This window comes from Macrobrachium nipponense, chromosome 15, assembly GCF_015104395.2.
Source record: "Macrobrachium nipponense isolate FS-2020 chromosome 15, ASM1510439v2, whole genome shotgun sequence".
Classification (NCBI taxonomy): Eukaryota; Metazoa; Arthropoda; class Malacostraca; order Decapoda; family Palaemonidae; genus Macrobrachium; species Macrobrachium nipponense.
The window spans coordinates 46,503,113-46,523,112 of NC_087208.1; the positions used below are offsets into that span (position 1 = coordinate 46,503,113).

The 20,000-nt window shown below is 37.4% G+C and overlaps 2 protein-coding genes across 2 annotated transcripts in view; both read left to right on the forward strand.

Annotated features, from left to right (window-relative positions):
* The first annotated feature begins 9,824 nt into the window (after positions 1 to 9,824).
* LOC135226682 (agrin-like) overlaps positions 9,825 to 20,000 on the forward strand; it is a 45,397-nt gene continuing 35,221 nt past the window's right edge. The window contains exons 1-5 of the mRNA XM_064266391.1: positions 9,825 to 9,979; positions 10,447 to 10,547; positions 11,846 to 11,995; positions 13,680 to 13,829; positions 16,813 to 16,962. Of these exons, the coding sequence (XP_064122461.1) occupies positions 10,466 to 10,547; positions 11,846 to 11,995; positions 13,680 to 13,829; positions 16,813 to 16,962 (532 nt within the window). The 5' untranslated portion in view covers positions 9,825 to 9,979; positions 10,447 to 10,465. The remainder of the gene's footprint in view (positions 9,980 to 10,446; positions 10,548 to 11,845; positions 11,996 to 13,679; positions 13,830 to 16,812; positions 16,963 to 20,000) is intronic.
* Positions 13,847 to 20,000, forward strand: part of LOC135194920 (uncharacterized) — a 9,762-nt gene continuing 3,608 nt past the window's right edge. The window contains exon 1 of the mRNA XM_064221120.1: positions 13,847 to 16,519. Within this exon, the coding sequence (XP_064077190.1) occupies positions 14,162 to 15,544 (1,383 nt within the window). The 5' untranslated portion in view covers positions 13,847 to 14,161 and the 3' untranslated portion in view covers positions 15,545 to 16,519. The remainder of the gene's footprint in view (positions 16,520 to 20,000) is intronic.

Below are 20,000 nucleotides of genomic sequence, written 5' to 3' on the forward strand. Positions count from 1 at the left end.
GTTAGTCCAAGGCGGAGCCCCTACATATGTATATATATATATATATCATATATATATATATATATATATATATATATATATATATATATATATATATATATATATATACACTTTTCTCCGTAGACTTCACACAGTTGGGAATGAATGTCCACTAGTGCAGTGTTTTTTGCACACAAAAAACGAATCACAGAGCGTAATTCGCACCTAGCGGGAGAAGCGAGTGGGAGCTCCATCTCTATCAGCTGGCAAGCCAAGGCTGAGCGTTGCAGACAGCTCGGCGGGGGGGTTAACCAAACTACACGCCAGTGTCGCCGGATCCCACGTGACAGCGTTCCTTGCGACTGCAGCTCCTTGAGAACCTTATTATACGGACAACCCAAGTACATACCAATTTGCAGCCCTCTAGCCTCAATGGTTTTTAAGGTTTGAAGGCGGACAGTTTAGTGCGGACGGAAAGACAAAGACGGCAAAATAGTTTTCTTTTTCGAAAACTAAAAAGGCATATCAACACTCAGAGGAATGAATGAGATTTGGATAACCAACAAAAAGGCTGAATTTACTTTTAAAAATATATTTTACATTTGTCTAGTATGATCTGTATTGCCGAGCTGGTAAGATTAATGGTAAGTTGATCAAAGTATATTGAAAGAATTTTCTTTCCTTTTTGTTAATAAAGGTAAAGAGTGTTACTATTTAGATGTATATATAAACGTTTTCTTGCAGACATGAAAACACTATTCAATATTTAAGAAATTATAATGCATTGTTTAGTCACACGAATTTGGATGGGAAATTCTACATTATTGGCTGTACGAAATCTCGCGATAGATATAACGTACCTTACAAGACTGCATATCTGTTACCTGTTGCGGGCCCATTGTCTTCAAATATATCACTGGTCCAAACAAGTTTCTTCCCCTAAGACTGACCAGTTAACCTTAGGCAAGATTCAGGGAAGAAGGAAACAGCACGAGAGAGAGAGAGAGAGAGAGAGAGAGAGAGAGAGAGAGAGAGAGAGAGAGAGCTTACTCTACGGGTGACTGTCACCATGATGATCTCTTAACTTCACGAGTTCACTAAATAATTTTGTGTTTATGTAAATCACTAGAAGCATTGTGTGGGAAATTTGTTTCGCTCAGTGGGAAGATCGAAGGAATATACTCTACACAACAAATTGACAAGGGTAATTCCTTCCTTCCACTGAGTGTTCTCTAGTAGTAATTTAGTAAATGGTATAACGGGCTGTTAAGCACACAATTCTTCCGTGGTCCTAACGTGTTTTCAGACTTGTGCCAGAAAATCCAAAGGATTAATAATTGCTTGGTAAGCTTAAGTAGGCTAGTTAAATTCCGGTAAAAGTAATTCAGGTAAATGCAATTAATCTAAATAGGACTATGAATAAATCAAACCAAAGCCATAAAATTCCCAGGGTAGTTCAGTTTGGTCCCAGAATTCAATTAAGTTACGACCCGTCAAAGTAAAATTAAAGTAAACTAATCCCGAATAGTAATGCTAAGTAAACAGACAGACCTAATTTCGACTAAAGTTATTACTACGCCCATATATATTATAAGCCTTTTGTAAAATTATTCAATCTGAGTCTATGCCTAATTAATTCTCACAAACTCCAATATTACAATAGCCTAACTATGTAAAAGGGCTTAAAATTTAGTCAAGGTAAAGAAAACAGTGTATTACGTCTTGAATAAGTAAGTTAAGTTAAATACGTAAGTTAAACGTTAAAAGACGAAACCGCTTCCTAACGAAAAGTCCGTTGGCTCAAATCAGCCGTCCAGTAATGGCGGTCTAGTCTTTGTGAAAATTAGTATTTGACCTACCTTCAAGTTAACCCAGTTTGGACACACACCTCTTAATTCACGCGTAAACTAAAAACAAATCCTATATATTTAATCGGCAAACCCAGCGACCTCTAATCGCATTCGTGGAAATAAATTGGTACGTTGATAAGAAATGTTATTCCACTTACCGAATTTTCCGTCGACCGATCAGTGACAAAGGCTGTTAAAAGTTTTGGTTTGCAGATAAGGATATTAGGATAGGATGAGGTTTTAGGATAGGTACAAACAGGAAAGGAGATCATACAAACCAATTATTTAAAGGGTTATTAATTTCTAAACCCTACACAACGTAAATTAAACTTAAAGGGCGAAGTCGCCGACCTAGTTGTCGCCTTCTTCGCTCGCCGTCTGTTTGAACAAGGCCCAAAAAACCCGCGCCCGACCTAAGCCTACCCCTTGAAAAGGCCTATGTCAGGTCAATGGTTCTTATCACTCCCCAAATCAATTAAATAATTTCTTAAATAATTTGAAGGGACAGTTAAATCTATTTATTAAATTTATCTATCAAATATTTTAAATGCAAAGTAAAGTTAATTCAAGTTATTCAAAATATAAATATTAATTTTTCTGCAGAGCTTATACTAAAGAAAATGGGGTATAGTTTACTTTGTAGCTCTTAGCAGTGACTTCGTTAAAGTTGTTGAAAATGTATATGTACAAATAAATTTACAACACATTGAATCCAGCTGAGGAATATATGAAGATCTTTTCTGTCTGTATTGGGATTTGAACTTATAATGACGACAAGTGAATGCTAATATTACTTTGATCACTATGATTATATATATATATATATATATATATATATATATATATATATATATATATATATATAGATATATATATATATATATATATATATATATATATATATATATATATCTATATATATATATATATATATATATATATATATATATATATATATATTATATAGATATTATATATATATATATATATATATATATATATATATATATATATATATATATATATATATATATATCATACACACACACACACACATATATATTATATATATATATATATATATATATATATATATATATATATATATATATATATATATATATATATTATCATACACACACACACACATATATATATATATATATATATATATATATATATATATATATATATATATATATATATATATATATATATATATATATATATATATATATATATATGAGAGAGAGAGAGAGAGAGAGAGAGAGAGAGTATGGTTTTAGGTAAGTTACCAACATGAATCTGATCTGGTAGTCTTTTTTATCGTTTTCTATAACTAACCTTCAACAGAAAACGAATATTTATACTTCCAATGCAGGTATACTTATGTAAAGTTTACCACTAAGCTGGGACTTCATATGTAATACATGACAATCTTTGCAGGATTCCCCAACAGAGACTGCATAGTAGTGAAGCAGAAATGGCAGTGATGTAAGAGAGAATCGAGACAGCAAGTCCCGTGTGACGTCAAGAGAAGGACCCAAGGCTGGAAGACTGTAAATTACACTGCATTAGACTGAGATTAATCATCTTTAGTTCCCAAAGAAAACCGAAAATTCCAGGTAAGGAAAATAACGGATTTGTTCGTTTTAGATATGACTGAAGTCCGAAAAAATCTTTTATAAATGCATATGGTTTAAAGGCACCAGCTGGGAATACCAGCGGAACTTTGGGGGCCAATTAGCCACTGCGGAGTTCCCATTGGGTGTGAATTGGCTCGCCTGAATAGAGCATATGATCACAGGACGTGGCGATTTCATCCTCCAGTAGTATCTTTCACAGACGGTTCATTTGTTGCGCAGATAAAATGGACTCGTAGATGACAGAAGTTAGTTTAGGAGAATATTCTTACCATTTTGCAACTAGTGACTGGCTTGGAAACAAAATTCTCTGAGGATATATGCCCTTGTTTCATGTCAATTCTTAAAAGAATAACTGCGAAGTTTACATCTAAAGGAGGATAATTATCTCATGAGACGAGTTTGAAACATGTCGAAATTCACAAAAATATTCTCCCATGTTTAGTTAAACATTTTATTAAAATTACAGTAATATCCGGGTTTTCAGATGGCCATGTTGTGCAGATAATAACTATTATCTTCTATGATAAGAACATGTCATTGTTGAAGAGCACTTATTATCATATTTATTATTATTATTATTATTATTATTATTTTAGTTGGTCTATCACAGTCCTCCAATTTGACTGAGGGTATTTATAGAGTGGGGTTCCGGATTGCATCCTGCCTCCTTTGGAGTCCATCACTTTTCTTACTATGTACGCCGTTTCTAGGATCATACTCTTCTTCTTCTTCTTCTTCTTCTTCTTCTTCTTCTTCTTCTTCTTCTTATTATTATTATTATTATTATTATTATTATTATTATTATTGAACCAAGGAACCCCTATAACGAGGCTATGATATTGAGAATTAAAAACCACAGTCGTGTTAAAAATATATTTATGCATGGGGTTAAAAATTACCAGGAGAGACTTTCGGGTACTGGCCCGTATCCCTCTTCAGTCCTACTGATGGTAAAACAATGGATGGAAAGTTAAAATAACTCATGAAACTGGTCCAAGGCGAGTTCTTGTAAGTGTTGAGCAGGGTAGCCCCTGCAGCCTCGCCTACAGAAACAATTGAACAAGGTTTACCTGACTAACACTGTCAGAAGAATCTGCCTTAGACCATTTTATTGCATTGTCATGACACTCTTTCCCAGTTTTACCATCAGTAGGACTGAAGAGGGATGATGAGCAGTATCCGAAAGTCTCTCCTGGTAATTTTAAGGCTTGTAGCTTAAATATTATTATTATTATTATTTTTCTTTTCTTTTTTTTTTTGCTCTATCACCTTCCTCCAATTCGACTGGGTGGTATTTATAGTGTGGGGTTCCGGGTTGCATCCTGCCTCCTTAGGAGTCCATCACTTTTCTAACTATGTGCGCCGTTTCTAGGATCACACTCTTCTGCATGAGTCCTGGAGCTACTTCAGCCTCTAGTTTTTCTAGATTCCTTTTCAGGGATCTTGGGATCGTGCCTAGTGCTCCTATGATTATGGGTATAATTTCCACTGGCATATCCCATATCCTTCTTATTTCTATTTTCAGATCTTGATACTTATCCATTTTTTCCCTCTCTTTCTCTTCAACTCTGGTGTCCCATGGTATTGCGACATCAATGAGTGATACTTTCTTCTTGATTTTATCAATCAACGTCACGTCTGGTCTATTTGCACGTATCACCCTATCTGTTCTGATACCATAGTCCCAGAGGATCTTTGCCTGATCGTTTTCTATCACTCCTTCAGGTTGATGCTTGTACCACTTATTACTGCAAGGTAGCTGGTGTTTCTTGCACAGGCTCCAGTGGAGGGCTTTTGACACTGAATCATGCCTCTTTTTGTACTGGTTCTGTGCAAGTGCCGTACATTCGCTTGCTATGTGGTCTAAGGTTTCATTTTTTGTATTGCACTTCCTTCATATGGGAGAGATGTTATATCCGTCTATCGTTCTTTGAACATATCTGGTTCTTAGGGCCTGCTCTTGTGCCGCTGTTATCATTCCTTCAGTTTCCTTCTTGAGATCTCCACTCTGTAGCCATTGCCACATGTCATCGCTGGCTAGTTCTTTAGTCTGTCTCATGTATTGTCCGTGCATTGGTTTGTTATGCCAGTTGTCTGTTCTGTTTGTCATTCTCCTATCTCTGTATATTTCTGGGTCTTCGTCTACTTTTATTACTCCTTCTTCCCATGCACTCTTTAGCCACTCATCTTCACTGGTTTTCAGATATTGCCCCAGTGCTCTGTTCACAATGTTGACACAGTCCTTTATACTTAGTAGTCCTCTCCCTCCTTCATTTCGTGTTATGTATAGTCTGTCCGTATTTGCTCTCGGGTGTAGTGCTTTGTGTATTGTCATATGTTTCCTGGTTTCCTGATCTATGCTGTGGAGTTCTGTCTTCTTCCATTCCACTATTCCTGTGCTGTATCTGATTACTGGCACTGCCCATGTGTTAATGGCTTTTATCATATTTCCGCCATTGAGTTTTGACTTTTGTCCTTCATCTCTTGGTGTTTTATATCCCCTCACTCCATTATTCCCAGGTATTTGTATCCTGTCTCATCTATGTGTTTGATGTTGCTCCCATCTGGTAGCTTTATCCCTTCAGTTCTTGTTACTTTGCCCTTTTGTATGTTGACTAAGGCGCATTTTTCTATTCCAAACTCCATCCTGATGTCCACAGATACAATCCTTACAGTCTGGATTAGGGTATCTATTTCCCTGATGCTCTTACCATACAGCTTGATGTCGTCCATGAACATCAGATGGTTAATTCTGTTGCCTCTTTTCTTGAGTTGGTACCCGGCATCCATCTTCTGTAGTACTTTTGTCATGGGAATCATGGCTACTACGAAGAGTAGTAGGGACAGTGAGTCACCCTGGAAGATCCCTCTCCTGATATTAACCTCTGCTAGTCTTATTCCAGAGCTTATAAGTATTTTATTCCAGTTGCGCATTGTATTTTTGAGGAAGCTGATGGTTTTTTCCTCTTCCCCATATATTTTCAGGCATTCTATTAGCCATGTGTGTGGTATCATGTCGAAGGCTTTCCTATAGTCTATCCATGCCATACTTAGGTTGGTTTTCCTTCTCCTACTATTCTTCATTACCATTTTATCTATCAGGAGCTGGTCTTTTGTGCTACTACACTTCCTTCTGCAGCCTTTCTGTTGGTGGGGGATGGTGTTTGTCTCCTCTAGGTAGTTGTATAGCCTTTCACTGATGATACCTGTTAGTAACTTCTACATTATTAGTAGGCAAGTTATAGGCGTGTACTTACTGGCTATATTTCCCTTTCTCTTGTCTTTTTGTACTAAGAATGTCCCTCCTGTGGTCATCCATTTGGGTGCATGGTGATTTGAGATACAATGCTGGAGTTGTTCTGCTATTCGTGGGTGTAGGGCCTTGAAGTTTTTGAGCCAGTATCCATGGACTTCATCGGGACCTGGGGCTTTCCAGTTTGGCATTTTCTTTAGTTGGTGTCTGACTGTGTCTGTCGTGATCTCTGTGAATCTTTGTTTTATTCTCTGTTTCTTCTTCCTTGACTTCCTGGAGCCATGTTGCATGTTTGTTGTGTGATACCGGATTGCTCCATATGTTTTCCCAGAGTCTCTTACTTGGTTCGGCTTCAGGAATTTCTGGGGTGGTTGTCTTCCCTCTTAGTTGGCTGTATAGTCTTTTCTGGTTAGTTCCGAATAGTTTTGTTCTGTTGGTATCCCTTATTCCTGTCTCATGTACCGTTGGATTTTATGTGCTTTTTGGCTTAAGCCTCTGTTTTACATCTTCTATTGTGTTGTTTAGTCCCCTCTCTTGTACTTTGTATTTCTCGTTGAGTTCCTCCCTTGTTTTCTTGCCTCTTAGCCTTTTTCTGCCATCTCTTTCAGTTTACTCAAGTCAGATCTCATCACCATGATTTGCTTTTCCAGGGGCCTTTTCCAAGGAGGTTGCTGTTTTGGTTTCTGTTGTGTTGGTTGTGCTGGTGGTGTTGGTGTTCGTATCCCCATCAGTTCTGCTACTAATCTTGCTTCTGCATATGCCAAGTTATTTGTTTCTGTGTTACTGGTGGTGTGTATTATGCCCATTATTTCATTGACCTCACTTGTTTTCTCTCTTAATTTCTTGGCGTTGTAGGCTTTCATGGAGGGGATTTTTGTTTTCTCTGTATCTGGCTCCATCCAATGTCTAATCTTTTTTACCCATTCCGTCCTTCTGTTCGTCGGTGTTTCTTCGTGTGTCGTTGTTTGATACCTCATCATCCCTGTCGTCTTCTGTGGCATCGTCTCTCAGTTCGTCTACGTTTAATTCGTTGTCGTGTGACATATCCCTTTCCAGTTCTTCTCTTTCTGTTGGGGAGAGCCAGTTCTTTTTCTTTATGTTCCTTACTTGGTCTGCCAGCCTCTGTTCTGTTTTGGGGGTGCTATTCCTCTCATTCCAGATGTTGACCTACCTTCTTCTATATCCTCTCTCCGTCGGATTGCATCTGATGTAGCATCTCCATATTTCCTTATTTTCTTCTCTCGTCCATTTCTTCCTTTGGTTTTCTTCTGTAGCTCCAATCTCAGGCTGTTGGTTACTGTCGGTGTGGTGGTCAGTTGCTAGATGACGACCTCCAAGTACCTGACCGTCTTCCCCTTCAATTGGGTTGAATACCTGGCTGCCGGACGAAGCTCCTCTGTTACCAGAGGTTCCATTTACGTCGTTGTCGTTTATTCCTTCATTTCTTTCCATCATTGCTGAGTTTTGCTATTTAACCCATAGCTGGACCCTACCCCATCAGGGATAGGTACTCATTTACAGCTGAGTAGACAGAGGAAATTATGGTAAAGATCCTTTCCCACGGTATCAACGCCGAGGAGAGCGGTCACCCATTCAACTACTGACCAGCCACAATGTTGCTTAACCAGTCGATTGACGACCTAACCCACTCTGCCACGGCGCCACTTATTATTATTATTATTATTATTATTATTATTATTATTATTATTATTATTATTATTATTATATTATTATTATTATTATTATTATTAGTATTATTTTAAACGACGAAATATAATTCGTTTGAAAACAAAATTTTAAAAAAGAATGAACATTTACAAATGATTCTTCGTCTCCCCCATCAGCCTCGGGAAATAAATCCTGCCAAATCACAGTCATTTGACGTATCCTGCGGATCCTTCAAGGACTCTGCGGCTACGTGGTGGCAGTTACGACCGTAAAAATTCTACAGTTGTATCATTCAATTTCGCATCTAGGACGATTTCCAAGATTCAAAATGTAATTTACTCGTTAATCAATGGAGTTTAATGATCGACAGAATTTATTTCGAGGTATATTACTAGCCACAATGATTTCCGATGTTAGGATATAATCCTATTTAATCAAACTCGAAAAGAACATCCTTAAGTGTACGTAATTTATTTTTAATACTCGGATAAAAATAAATGCTGACTAGTCAGACAGTTTCCTACTTGATAAAAATAAACGATAAATTTCATCATATTTTCTATATTACATTTTAATCGTATTTTACTAAACTTGGAAAGAAAACTCTTAAGAATATGTAATTTATTTTTAATATTTTGATAAAACACAAACTTATCTAATAAAATTGCTTCTTAGTTGATGAACAAAGACAATAAATATGATCATATTTTATAATTAGAATTGAATTGTACTTCTCTAAACTTGAAAAGTGAACGTAATTTATTTCAAAAATTTTGATAAAATGCAAAACTTATTTACTAAAATTGCTTCTTGGTTGATGAAAAATAAATAGAGAAGAATTTCTACAACCGTAACGCTGCTGAAGTAGCCATTACTTTTAATAAAGTATAGTTGAGAAAGGGTCTGCTTCCTAAGTATACTATATTTTAATAGAAATTATTTTTCTGTGCGTTTTAAAACGCATATTATTTATTTTTCCATTTTCCTTTAAATAAGTAAATTATAAATACCCTATCCTATAATTCCTGCATCTTTAACTCAAAGTGAAACACCTTCTTCAAACCTTTTTAGGCTCTTCCATAGACCTTTCCTAACCCCAAATAAGAACAACAACAACATCAAAGTAGTTTGTAGGCTTACTCCCCGAGTAAGCGAAGATTATATGAATTGCAGGTGGCGAATATATGTTGTCCACCTGTTGGACCAAAAGAGGTGCTAGACGAAGACGCCCAAAGATAAATTCGCAGTAGACAATGATAAAGCACGAAAGTTGATAAACATAACCTTGGCAAACCATTTCCTGTGGTATGCGCTCGGTGCACAGAGAACGAATTCAAATCATTTCCATGCCTGTATGGCAAGTATTTTCATGCCCAAATAATCATGAGATATAGAAGAGAAAACTGAAAACGCCTGTAACCAGTCGCCGATAGAGACAAATGCATCGGAGTTAGCGATCCCTGGCGATATCTGGCATCTGAACGTGACGTCACCGGCTACCTCGCGACATCCTTGCTGGCAGCAGAGCAAAGGCTCTCTATTCGCTTCTCGACTGTCCCTCGTACCGCACGTCAAGGCAACAGGTAAATATCCCTCAACAACTTTCTCATTTTCAAACATTTTTACCTAGAGTGCCCGTAGCTATTTCCTTGTAAAATGAGAGAGGATATTTATATAAGTTCTGGAGATGGAGTGGAAATGTTACATTGTGTTATTTGCAGTTAACTGAATGTAGATTTAGTCAAAGTTCCGTTCAGACAAATATGAGGGTCGTATGCTTTCGTGGCTAGTTAATCTGCGCATGCACAAGCGTTATTTATATACGCATATGAGTACACCATCTTATATACAGTGATAAATGGCATTATGTACTATCTAAATATTTTTCCCAAATAAAACCGTAGTATTCAGTAGAGTAGAAAGATATTTAAAGCGATTGTTATAAATTGTAACGCTTAAATTTTACTTAAATGATAACACTACCACACTTCAAAGCTTCTCATCGAAGGAGCAGCTAATCTTGACCTATTTCCGTTCTCGTCTGGATCAGAAGGTGAATTTGGCAAGTCATGGGTTTCTCAACCGCTGCTCTTTTGGTCGCCATCTTGGCCCTCCTTGGCCCGTCCGAAGGAATTCCTCAGCTTCGTCCAGGTAAGAGGGGAGTTTCTGTCATTTCATTGAATAAACAAAGTATTAAATTGAATTAAATAGATAAAGATCCGTTGTTCTACCAAAGGAAAAAACTTATAGTTTAAAATGATAAATTAAGATTTTTTATTTTGTGAAAGCAGAATTAAATTGAATGTGTTATGCCAGAGGGAAAAAATTATCATTTAGAAGGATAGATTAATTGTTTTTATTTTTAATATAATCAATAAAGATCCATTTTTATACTAGACGAAAAAAAAGAAAAATGGTCGTTTAAAAGGAGAAATTAATTGGTTTTTATTTTGCGAAAGCAGAAGAAAAATAAATTAATAAAGATCCGTTGTTATACCAGAGGCAAAAAAATTTCGTTTAAAAGGATAATCGAAAATTGTACTGAAATTCCATGATTAATATTGTAATAACAAATTGATTATACGTTAGAGAACTTCAGATTGACCCAGTTAAATATTACCTTCGATGTATTTGAGATAAGAATGTGTAATTAAAACACCCGTTTGGTGAGGGGTGCTAATGTACATTTTGATATTTGACTCTTACTCTGATTAAACACAAAACGTGTGCATTTTCCCATTAAGAGATTTCTTCGCTTTTTATCAGAGGTGTGATAATGTGATTCTTTGGTATGACTAAACGTTCACAAGACAAATTCAAGGCTTATTAAGCATTCATGTTTGATATATTTATTCATTCAATGTTCTTAGTGTTTGTTTTATATATACTTATTAATTTTATATAGGATTTATATTTACGAGTTTCGTTTACTCATAGATTCTTGAATCTTCGTGATATCTTAAAAAAAAAAAAAAATTCTCTAAGATGGACGTTTTAATACATTTTTATCTATTCATCTATTTATAAATTTATTTCATTTTTGTCTTTTTTAATAAGTGGTACCTCTTCTTTCTGCATTTCCATTTACTTCCTCTTGCTTCTTCCTAATGAACAACGTATTCTTAGAAAGCTTGAATTTCAAGTCAGTGGCCCCTGTGAGCTAGTTCTAGTTGAATAGGTTTCATCTACAATAATAATTATAATAATAATAATAATAATAATAATAATAATAATAATAATAAAATAATAATAATAATAATAATAATAATAATTCCATTTAGAGGCCTTTTGTGTTTATTATAATAACTCTATCAATTACTGTTTTAGCTGAAGATTTAAAGAGAGAGAGAGAGAGAGAGAGAGAGAGAGAGAGAGAGAGAGAGAGAGAGAGAGAGAGGAAATCCTGTTTACATTCTAACAAGATACTAATTCTCTCATTTCTTCACTAGCTCCGGGAATCCCGAGGTGTCCCCAAATATGCCCAGACATTTATGCCCCCGTGTGCGGTTCCAACGGTCAGACCTACGGCAATAATTGTGAATTGCGCGTGGCAGCTTGTGAAGACCCAACAATCACAAAGGCTTCCGATGGAAAATGTCGTAAGTGGCGAGACGATTGTTGTTTTTCTGTCTTTTGAACACCAAAATCTTTGAAAGCTTGAATTTCAGGTCTTTGGTCACTGTGGGCTTGCTTCTTTCTAACAGGTTTATCTTCGGAATAATAATAATAATAATAATAATAATAATAATAATAATAATAATAATAATAATAATAATAATATTGTCTTTAGAAGCTTGCATTTTAAGCCAGTGGCACCTGTGGTGGGCTGGTTCCATATTAATAGTTTTCATCTGCTTAATAATAATAATAAAGAATATAATAATAATAATAATAATAATAATAATAATAATAATAATAATAATAATAATAATAAGGACTGAAGGGATAAAGCTACCAGATGGGAACAACATCAAACACATAGATGAGACCGGATACAAATACCTGGGAATAATAGAAGGAGGGGATATAAAACACCTAAAGATGAAGGACACGATCAGGAAAGAATATATGCAGACTCAAGGCGATACTCAAGTCAAAACTCAACGCCGGAAATATGATAAAGCCATAAACACACATGGGCAGTGCCAGTAATCAGATACAGCGCAGGAATAGTGAAATGGACGAAGACAGAACTCCGCAACATAGACCAGAAAACTAGGAAAACATATGACAATACACAAAGCACTACACCCGAGAGAAAAATACGGACAGACTATTACATAACACCAAAGGAAGGAGGGAGAGGACTACCAAGCATAGAGGACTGCGTCAACATCGAGAACAGAGCACTGGGGCAATATCTGAAAACCAGTGAAGACGAGTGGCTCAAGAGTGCGTGGGAAGAAGGACTGACAAAAGTAGACGAAGACCCACAAATATACAGAGACAGGAGAATGACAAATAAAAAAGAGGAATGGCACAACAAACCAATGCACGGACAATACATGAGACACACTAAAGAACTGGCCAGCGATGACACATGGCAATGGCTACAGAGGGGAGAGCTAAAGAAGGAAACTGAAGGAATGATAACAGCGGCAGAAGATCAGGCCCTAAGAACCAGATATGTTCAAAGAACGATAGATGGTAATAACATCTCTCCCATATGTAGGAAGTGCAATACGAAAATTACCATAAACCACATAGCAAGCGAATGTCCGGCACTAGCACAGAACCAGTACAAAAAGAGGCATGATTCAGTGGCAAAAACCCTCCACTGGAGCCTGTGTAAGAAACAACACCACCTACCTTGCAGTAATAAGTGGTACGAGCACCAACCTGAGGGAGTGATAGAAAACGATCAGGCAAAGATCCTCTGGGATTATTTCATTTTTGTCTTTTTTAATAAGTGGTACCTCTTCTTTCTGCATTTCATTTACTTCCTCTTGCTTCTTCCTAATGAACAACGTATTCTTAGAAAGCTTGAATTTTCAAGTCAGTGGCCCCTGTGAGCTAGTTCTAGTTGAATAGGTTTCATCATACTAAATAATAATAATAATAATAATAATAATAATAATAATAATAATATAATAATAATAATAATAATTCCATTTGTTTAGAGGCCTTTTGTGTTTATTATAATAACTCTATCAATTACTGTTTTAGCTGAAGATTTAAAGAGAGAGAGAGAGAGAGAGAGAGAGAGAGAGAGAGAGAGAGAGAGAGAGAGGAAATCCTGTTTTACATTCTAACAAGATACTAATTCTCTCATTTCTTCACTAGCTCCGGGAATCCCGAGGTGTCCCCAAATATGCCCAGACATTTATGCCCCCGTGTGCGGTTCCAACGGTCAGACCTACGGCAATAATTGTGAATTGCGCGTGGCAGCTTGTGAAGACCCAACAATCACAAAGGCTTCCGATGGAAAATGTCGTAAGTGGCGAGACGATTGTTGTTTTCTGTCTTTTGAACACCAAAATCTTTGAAAGCTTGAATTTCAGGTCTTTGGTCACTGTGGGCTTGCTTCTTTCTAACAGGTTTATCTTCGGAATAATAATAATAATAATAATAATAATAATAATAATAATAATAATAATAATAATAATAATAATAATAATAATAATAATAATATTGTCTTTAGAAAGCTTGCATTTTAAGCCAGTGGCACCTGTGGTGGGCTGGTTCCATATTAATAGTTTTTCATCTGCTTAATAATAATAATAATAATAATAATAATAATAATAATAATAATAATAATAATAATAATGACTGAAGGGATAAAGCTACCAGATGGGAACAACATCAAACACATAGATGAGACCGGATACAAATACCTGGGAATAATAGAAGGAGGGGATATAAAACACCTAAAGATGAAGGACACGATCAGGAAAGAATATATGCAGATACTCAAGGCGATACTCAAGTCAAAACTCAACGCCGGAAATATGATAAAAGCCATAAACACATGGGCAGTGCCAGTAATCAGATACAGCGCAGGAATAGTGAAATGGACGAAGACAGAACTCCGCAACATAGACCAGAAAACTAGGAAACATATGACAATACACAAAGCACTACACCCGAGAGAAAATACGGACAGACTATACATAACACCAAAGGAAGGAGGGAGAGGACTACCAAGCATAGAGGACTGCGTCAACATCGAGAACAGAGCACTGGGGCAATATCTGAAAACCAGTGAAGACGAGTGGCTCAAGAGTGCATGGGAAGAAGGACTGACAAAAGTAGACGAAGACCCACAAATATACAGAGACAGGAGAATGACAAATAAAAAAGAGGAATGGCACAACAAACCAATGCACGGACAATACATGAGACACACTAAAGAACTGGCCAGCGATGACACATGGCAATGGCTACAGAGGGGAGAGCTAAAGAAGGAAACTGAAGGAATGATAACAGCGGCAGAAGATCAGGCCCTAAGAACCAGATATGTTCAAAGAACGATAGATGGTAATAACATCTCTCCCATATGTAGGAAGTGCAATACGAAAATTACCATAAACCACATAGCAAGCGAATGTCCGGCACTAGCACAGAACCAGTACAAAAAGAGGCATGATTCAGTGGCAAAAACCCTCCACTGGAGCCTGTGTAAGAAACACCACCTACCTTGCAGTAATAAGTGGTACGAGCACCAACCTGAAGGAGTGATAGAAAACGATCAGGCAAAGATCCTCTGGGACTATGGTATCAGAATAGATAGGGTGATACGTGCAAATAGACCAGACGTGACGTTGATTGACAAAATCAAGAGGAAAATATCACTCATTGATGTCGCAATACCATGGGACACCGGAGTTGAAGAGAAAGAAAAGGAAAAAATGGATAAGTATCAAGACCTGAAAATAAAGATAAGAAGGATATGTGATATGCCAGTGGAAATTGTACCCATAATCATAAGAACACTAAGCACGATCCCAAGATCCCTGAAAAGGTATCTGGAAAAGCTAGAGGCTGAAGTAGCTCCAGGACTAATGCAGAATAGTGTGATCCTAGAAACGGCGAACATAGTAAGAAGAGTGATGGACTCTTATGGAGGCCGGATGCAACCCGGAACCCCACACTATAAATACCACCCAGTCGAATTGGAGGAATGTGATAAACAAAATAAAAAAATATAATAATAATAATATGCTTGTAGAGATGTGACGTTGATTGACAAAATTAAGAAGAAAGTATCACTCATTGATGTCGCAATACCATGGGACACCAGAGTTGAAGAGAAAGAGAGGGAAAAAATGGATAAGTATCAAGAACTGAAAATAGAAATAAGAAGGATATGGGATATGCCAGTGGAAATTGTACCCATAATCATAGGAACACTAAGCACGATCCCAAGATCCCTGAAAAGGAATCTGGAAAAACTAGAGGCTGAAGTAGCTCCAGGACTCATGCAGAAGAGTGTGATCCTAGAAACGGCTTACATAGTAAGAAAAGTGATGGACTCCTAAGGAGGCAGGATGCAACCCGGAACTCCACACTATATATACCACCCAGTCGAATTGGAGGACTGTGATAGACCAAAAAAAAAAATAAATAAATAAAAAATAAAAAAGAATAATAATAATGATAATACACTATAATTCACAAAGGGCAGGTTCTAAATTTTAACTTTTTCAGAGGGTGGCCCAAAACCAAACTTTCCTTAGGTTTGTCCACCTGATTATGCTCCTGCCTGTTGAAGCAATAACCAGACCTACAGTAATTACTGTGAATTAAATGCAACTGTGTGTGAAGATCTCTCTATCACGAAGGAGTCTGATAGCGAATGTAGTATAAAGCTAAAAATACTATCCTTTACCATCCTTATTTTACAGGAAATGTTGTTTCGTGGTGTTTGGAAAAATTTGTTGAGTACATTAATTCACTATAAGCATATATGATAAGATTGTGGTATACAGGTATTTTGGGGGCGATATTTCCTACGATCGTGAGGTGAGAAGCGGCTGGAATGTATGTATGAAGGGGCTGTTGAAGTTTCTCCAATACAGAGGTGAAGTGTGGAGGATGAATGTGAACGAAAGAAGCAATAGTAGCTCTACAGGCTAATTTCCCTTTAGAGATCTCAAGTGTTGTTTATACAGTTTGTCATACAGGTTTTTAGCTGAAGATTTAGAGAGAGAGAGAGAGAGATGAGAAAGGAGACGAGGAGAGAAGAGGAAGAGAGAGAGAGAGAGAGAGAGAGAGAGAGAGAATCCTATGTCCATTCTCACAAGGTAATAATTCTTTCATTTCTTCATCAGCTCCGAAAACCTCGAAATGTCCCCAATTCTGTGTTTATTATACAGTTGATTTATAGAGGCTTTTAGCTGAAGATTTAGAGAGAGAGAGAGAGAGAGAATCATGAGTACATTCCCACAAGGTACTAATTCTCTCATTTTGTCACCAGCTTCGACTAACCCGAACTGTCCTCAATTCTGCCCAGCCAATTATGCCCCCGTGTGCGGTTCCAACGGTCAGACCTACGGCAATGATTGTGAATTAGGCGTGGCAGCTTGTGAGGATCCCACAATCACTAAGGCTTCCGATGGGGAATGTCGTAAGTGGCGAGACGAATGTTGTTTTGTGTCTTTTGAACACCAAAGTCTTTGATAGCTTGAATTTTAGGTCTTTGGCCACTGTGGGGTTGCTTCGCACTAACAGAAGTTTATCTTCGAAATAATAATAATAATAATAAAATAATAATAATAATAATAATAATAATAATAATAATAATAATAATAATAATATAATAATAATAATAATAATAATAATAATAACACCACCGTCACAACCAACCCAACAGAAACCAAAACAGCAACCTCCTTGGAAAAGCGCCTGGAAAAGCAAATCATGGTGATGAGATCTGACTTGAGTAAACTGAAAGAGATGGCAGAAAAAAAGGGCTCTAAGAAAGCAAGAAACAAAGGAGGAACTCAACGAGAAATACAAAGTACAAGAGAGGGGACTAAACAACACAATAGAAGATGTAAAACAGAGGCTTAAGGCCAAAGCACACAAGATCCAACGGTACATGAACAGGAATAAGGGATACCAACAGAACAAACTATTCGGAACCAACCAGAAAAGACTATACAGCCAACTAAGAGGGGAAGACACAACCACAAATTCCTGAAGCCGAACCAAGTAAGAGACTCTGGGAAAACATATGGAGCAATCCGGTATCACACAACAAACATGCAACATGGCTCCAGGAAGTCAAGGAAGAAGAAACAGGGAGAATAAAACAAAGATTCACAGAGATCACGACAGACACAGTCAGACACCAACTAAAGAAAATGCCAAACTGGAAAACCCCAGGTCCCGATGAAGTCCATGGATACTGGCTCAAAAACTTCAAGGCCCTACACCCACGAATAGCAGAACAACTCCAGCATTGTATCTCAAATCACCAAGCACCCAAATGGATGACCACAGGAAGAACATCCTTAGTACAAAAAGACAAGAGTAAGGGAAATATAGCCAGTAACTACAGGCCTATCACCTGCCTACCAATAATGTGGAAGTTACTAACAGGTATCATCAGTGAAAGGCTATACAACTACCTGGGAGGAGGAGAAAACACCATCCCCTACCAACAGAAAGGCTGCAGAAGGAAGTGTAGGGGCACAAAAGACCAGCTCCTGATAGACAAAATGGTAATGAAGAACAGTAGGAGAAGGAAAAACCAACCTAAGCATGGCATGGATAGACTATAAGAAAGCCTTCGACATGATACCACACACATGGCTAATAGAATGCCTGAAAATATATGGGGCAGAGGAAAATACCATCAGCTTCCTCAAAAATACAATGTGCAACTGGAATACAATACTTACAAGCTGGAATAAGACTAGCAGAGGTTAATATCAGGAGAGGGATCTTCCAGTCGACTCACTGTCCCCACTACTCTTCGTAGTAGCCATGATTCCCATGACAAAAGTACTACAGAAGATGGATGCCGGGTACCAACTCAAGAAAAGAGGCAACAAAATCAACCATCTGATGTTCATGGACGACATCAAGCTGTATGGTAAGAGCATCAAGGAAATAGATACCCTAATCCAGACTGTAAGGATTGTATCTGGGGACATCAGAATGGAGTTTGGAATAGAAAAATGCGCCTTAGTCAACATACAAAACAAAAGGGCAAAGTAACGAGAACTGAAGGGATAAAGCTACCAGATGGAGCAACATCAAACACATAGAATGAGACAGGATACAAATACTGGGAATAATGGAAGGAGGAAATATAAAACACAAGAGATGAAGGACACGATCAGGAAAGAATATATGCAGAGACTCAAGGCGATACTCAAGTCAAAACTCAATGGAGGAAATATTGATAAAAGAAAAGCCATAAACACATGGGCAGTGCCAGTAATCAGATACAGCGCAGGAATAGTGGAATGGACGAAGGCAGAACTCCGCAGCATAGATCAGAAAACCAGGAAACAAATGACAATACACAAAGCACTACACCCAAGAGCAAATACGGACAGACTATACATAACACGAAAGGAAGGAGGGAGAGGACTACTAAGTATAGAGGACTGCGTCAACATTGAAAACAGAGCACTGGGGCAATATCTGAAAACCAGTGAAGACGAGTGGGCTAAAGAGTGCATGGGAAGAAGGACTAATAAAAGTAGACGAAGACCCAGAAATATACAGAGACAGGAGAAAGACAGAGAGAACAGAGGACTGGCACAACAAACCAATGCACGGACAATACATGAGACAGACTAAAGAACTAGCCAGCGATGACAAATTGGCAACGGCTACAGAGGGGAGAGCTAAAGAAGGAAACTGAAGGAATGATAACAGCGGCACAAGAACAGGCCCTAAGAACCAGATATGTTCAAAGTACGATAGACGGAAATAACATCTCTCCCATATGTAGGAAGTGCAATACGAAAAATGAAACCATAAACCACATAGCAAGTGAATGCCCGGCACTTGCACAGAACCAGTACAAAAAGAGGCATGATTCAGTGGCAAAAGCCCTCCACTGGAGCCTGTGCAAGAAACATCAGCTACCTTGCAGTAATAAGTGGTACGAGCACCAACCTGAGGGAGTGATAGAAAACGATCAGGCAAAGATCCTCTGGGACTATGGTATCAGAACGGATAGGGTGATAAGTGCAAATAGACCAGACGTGACGTTGATTGACAAAATCAAGAAGAAAGTATCACTCATTGATGTCGCAATACCATGGGACACCAGAGTTGAGAGAAAGAGAGGGAAAAAATGGATAAGTATCAAGATCTGAAAAATAGAAATAAGAAGGATATGGGATATGCCAGTGGAAATCGTACCCTCCATAATCATAGGAGCACTAGGCACGATCCCAAAGATCCCTGAAAAGGAATCTAGAAAAACTAGAGGCTGAAGTAGGTCCAGGTCTCATGCAGAAGTGTGTGATCCTAGAAACGGCACACATAGTAAGAAAAGTGATGGACTCCTAAGGAGGCAGGATGCAACCCGGAACCCCACACTATAAATACCACCCAGTCGAATTAGAGGACTGTGATAGAGCAAAAAAAAAAAAAAAAAAAAAAAAAATAATATTAATAATAATACTTTATTAAAAGTGA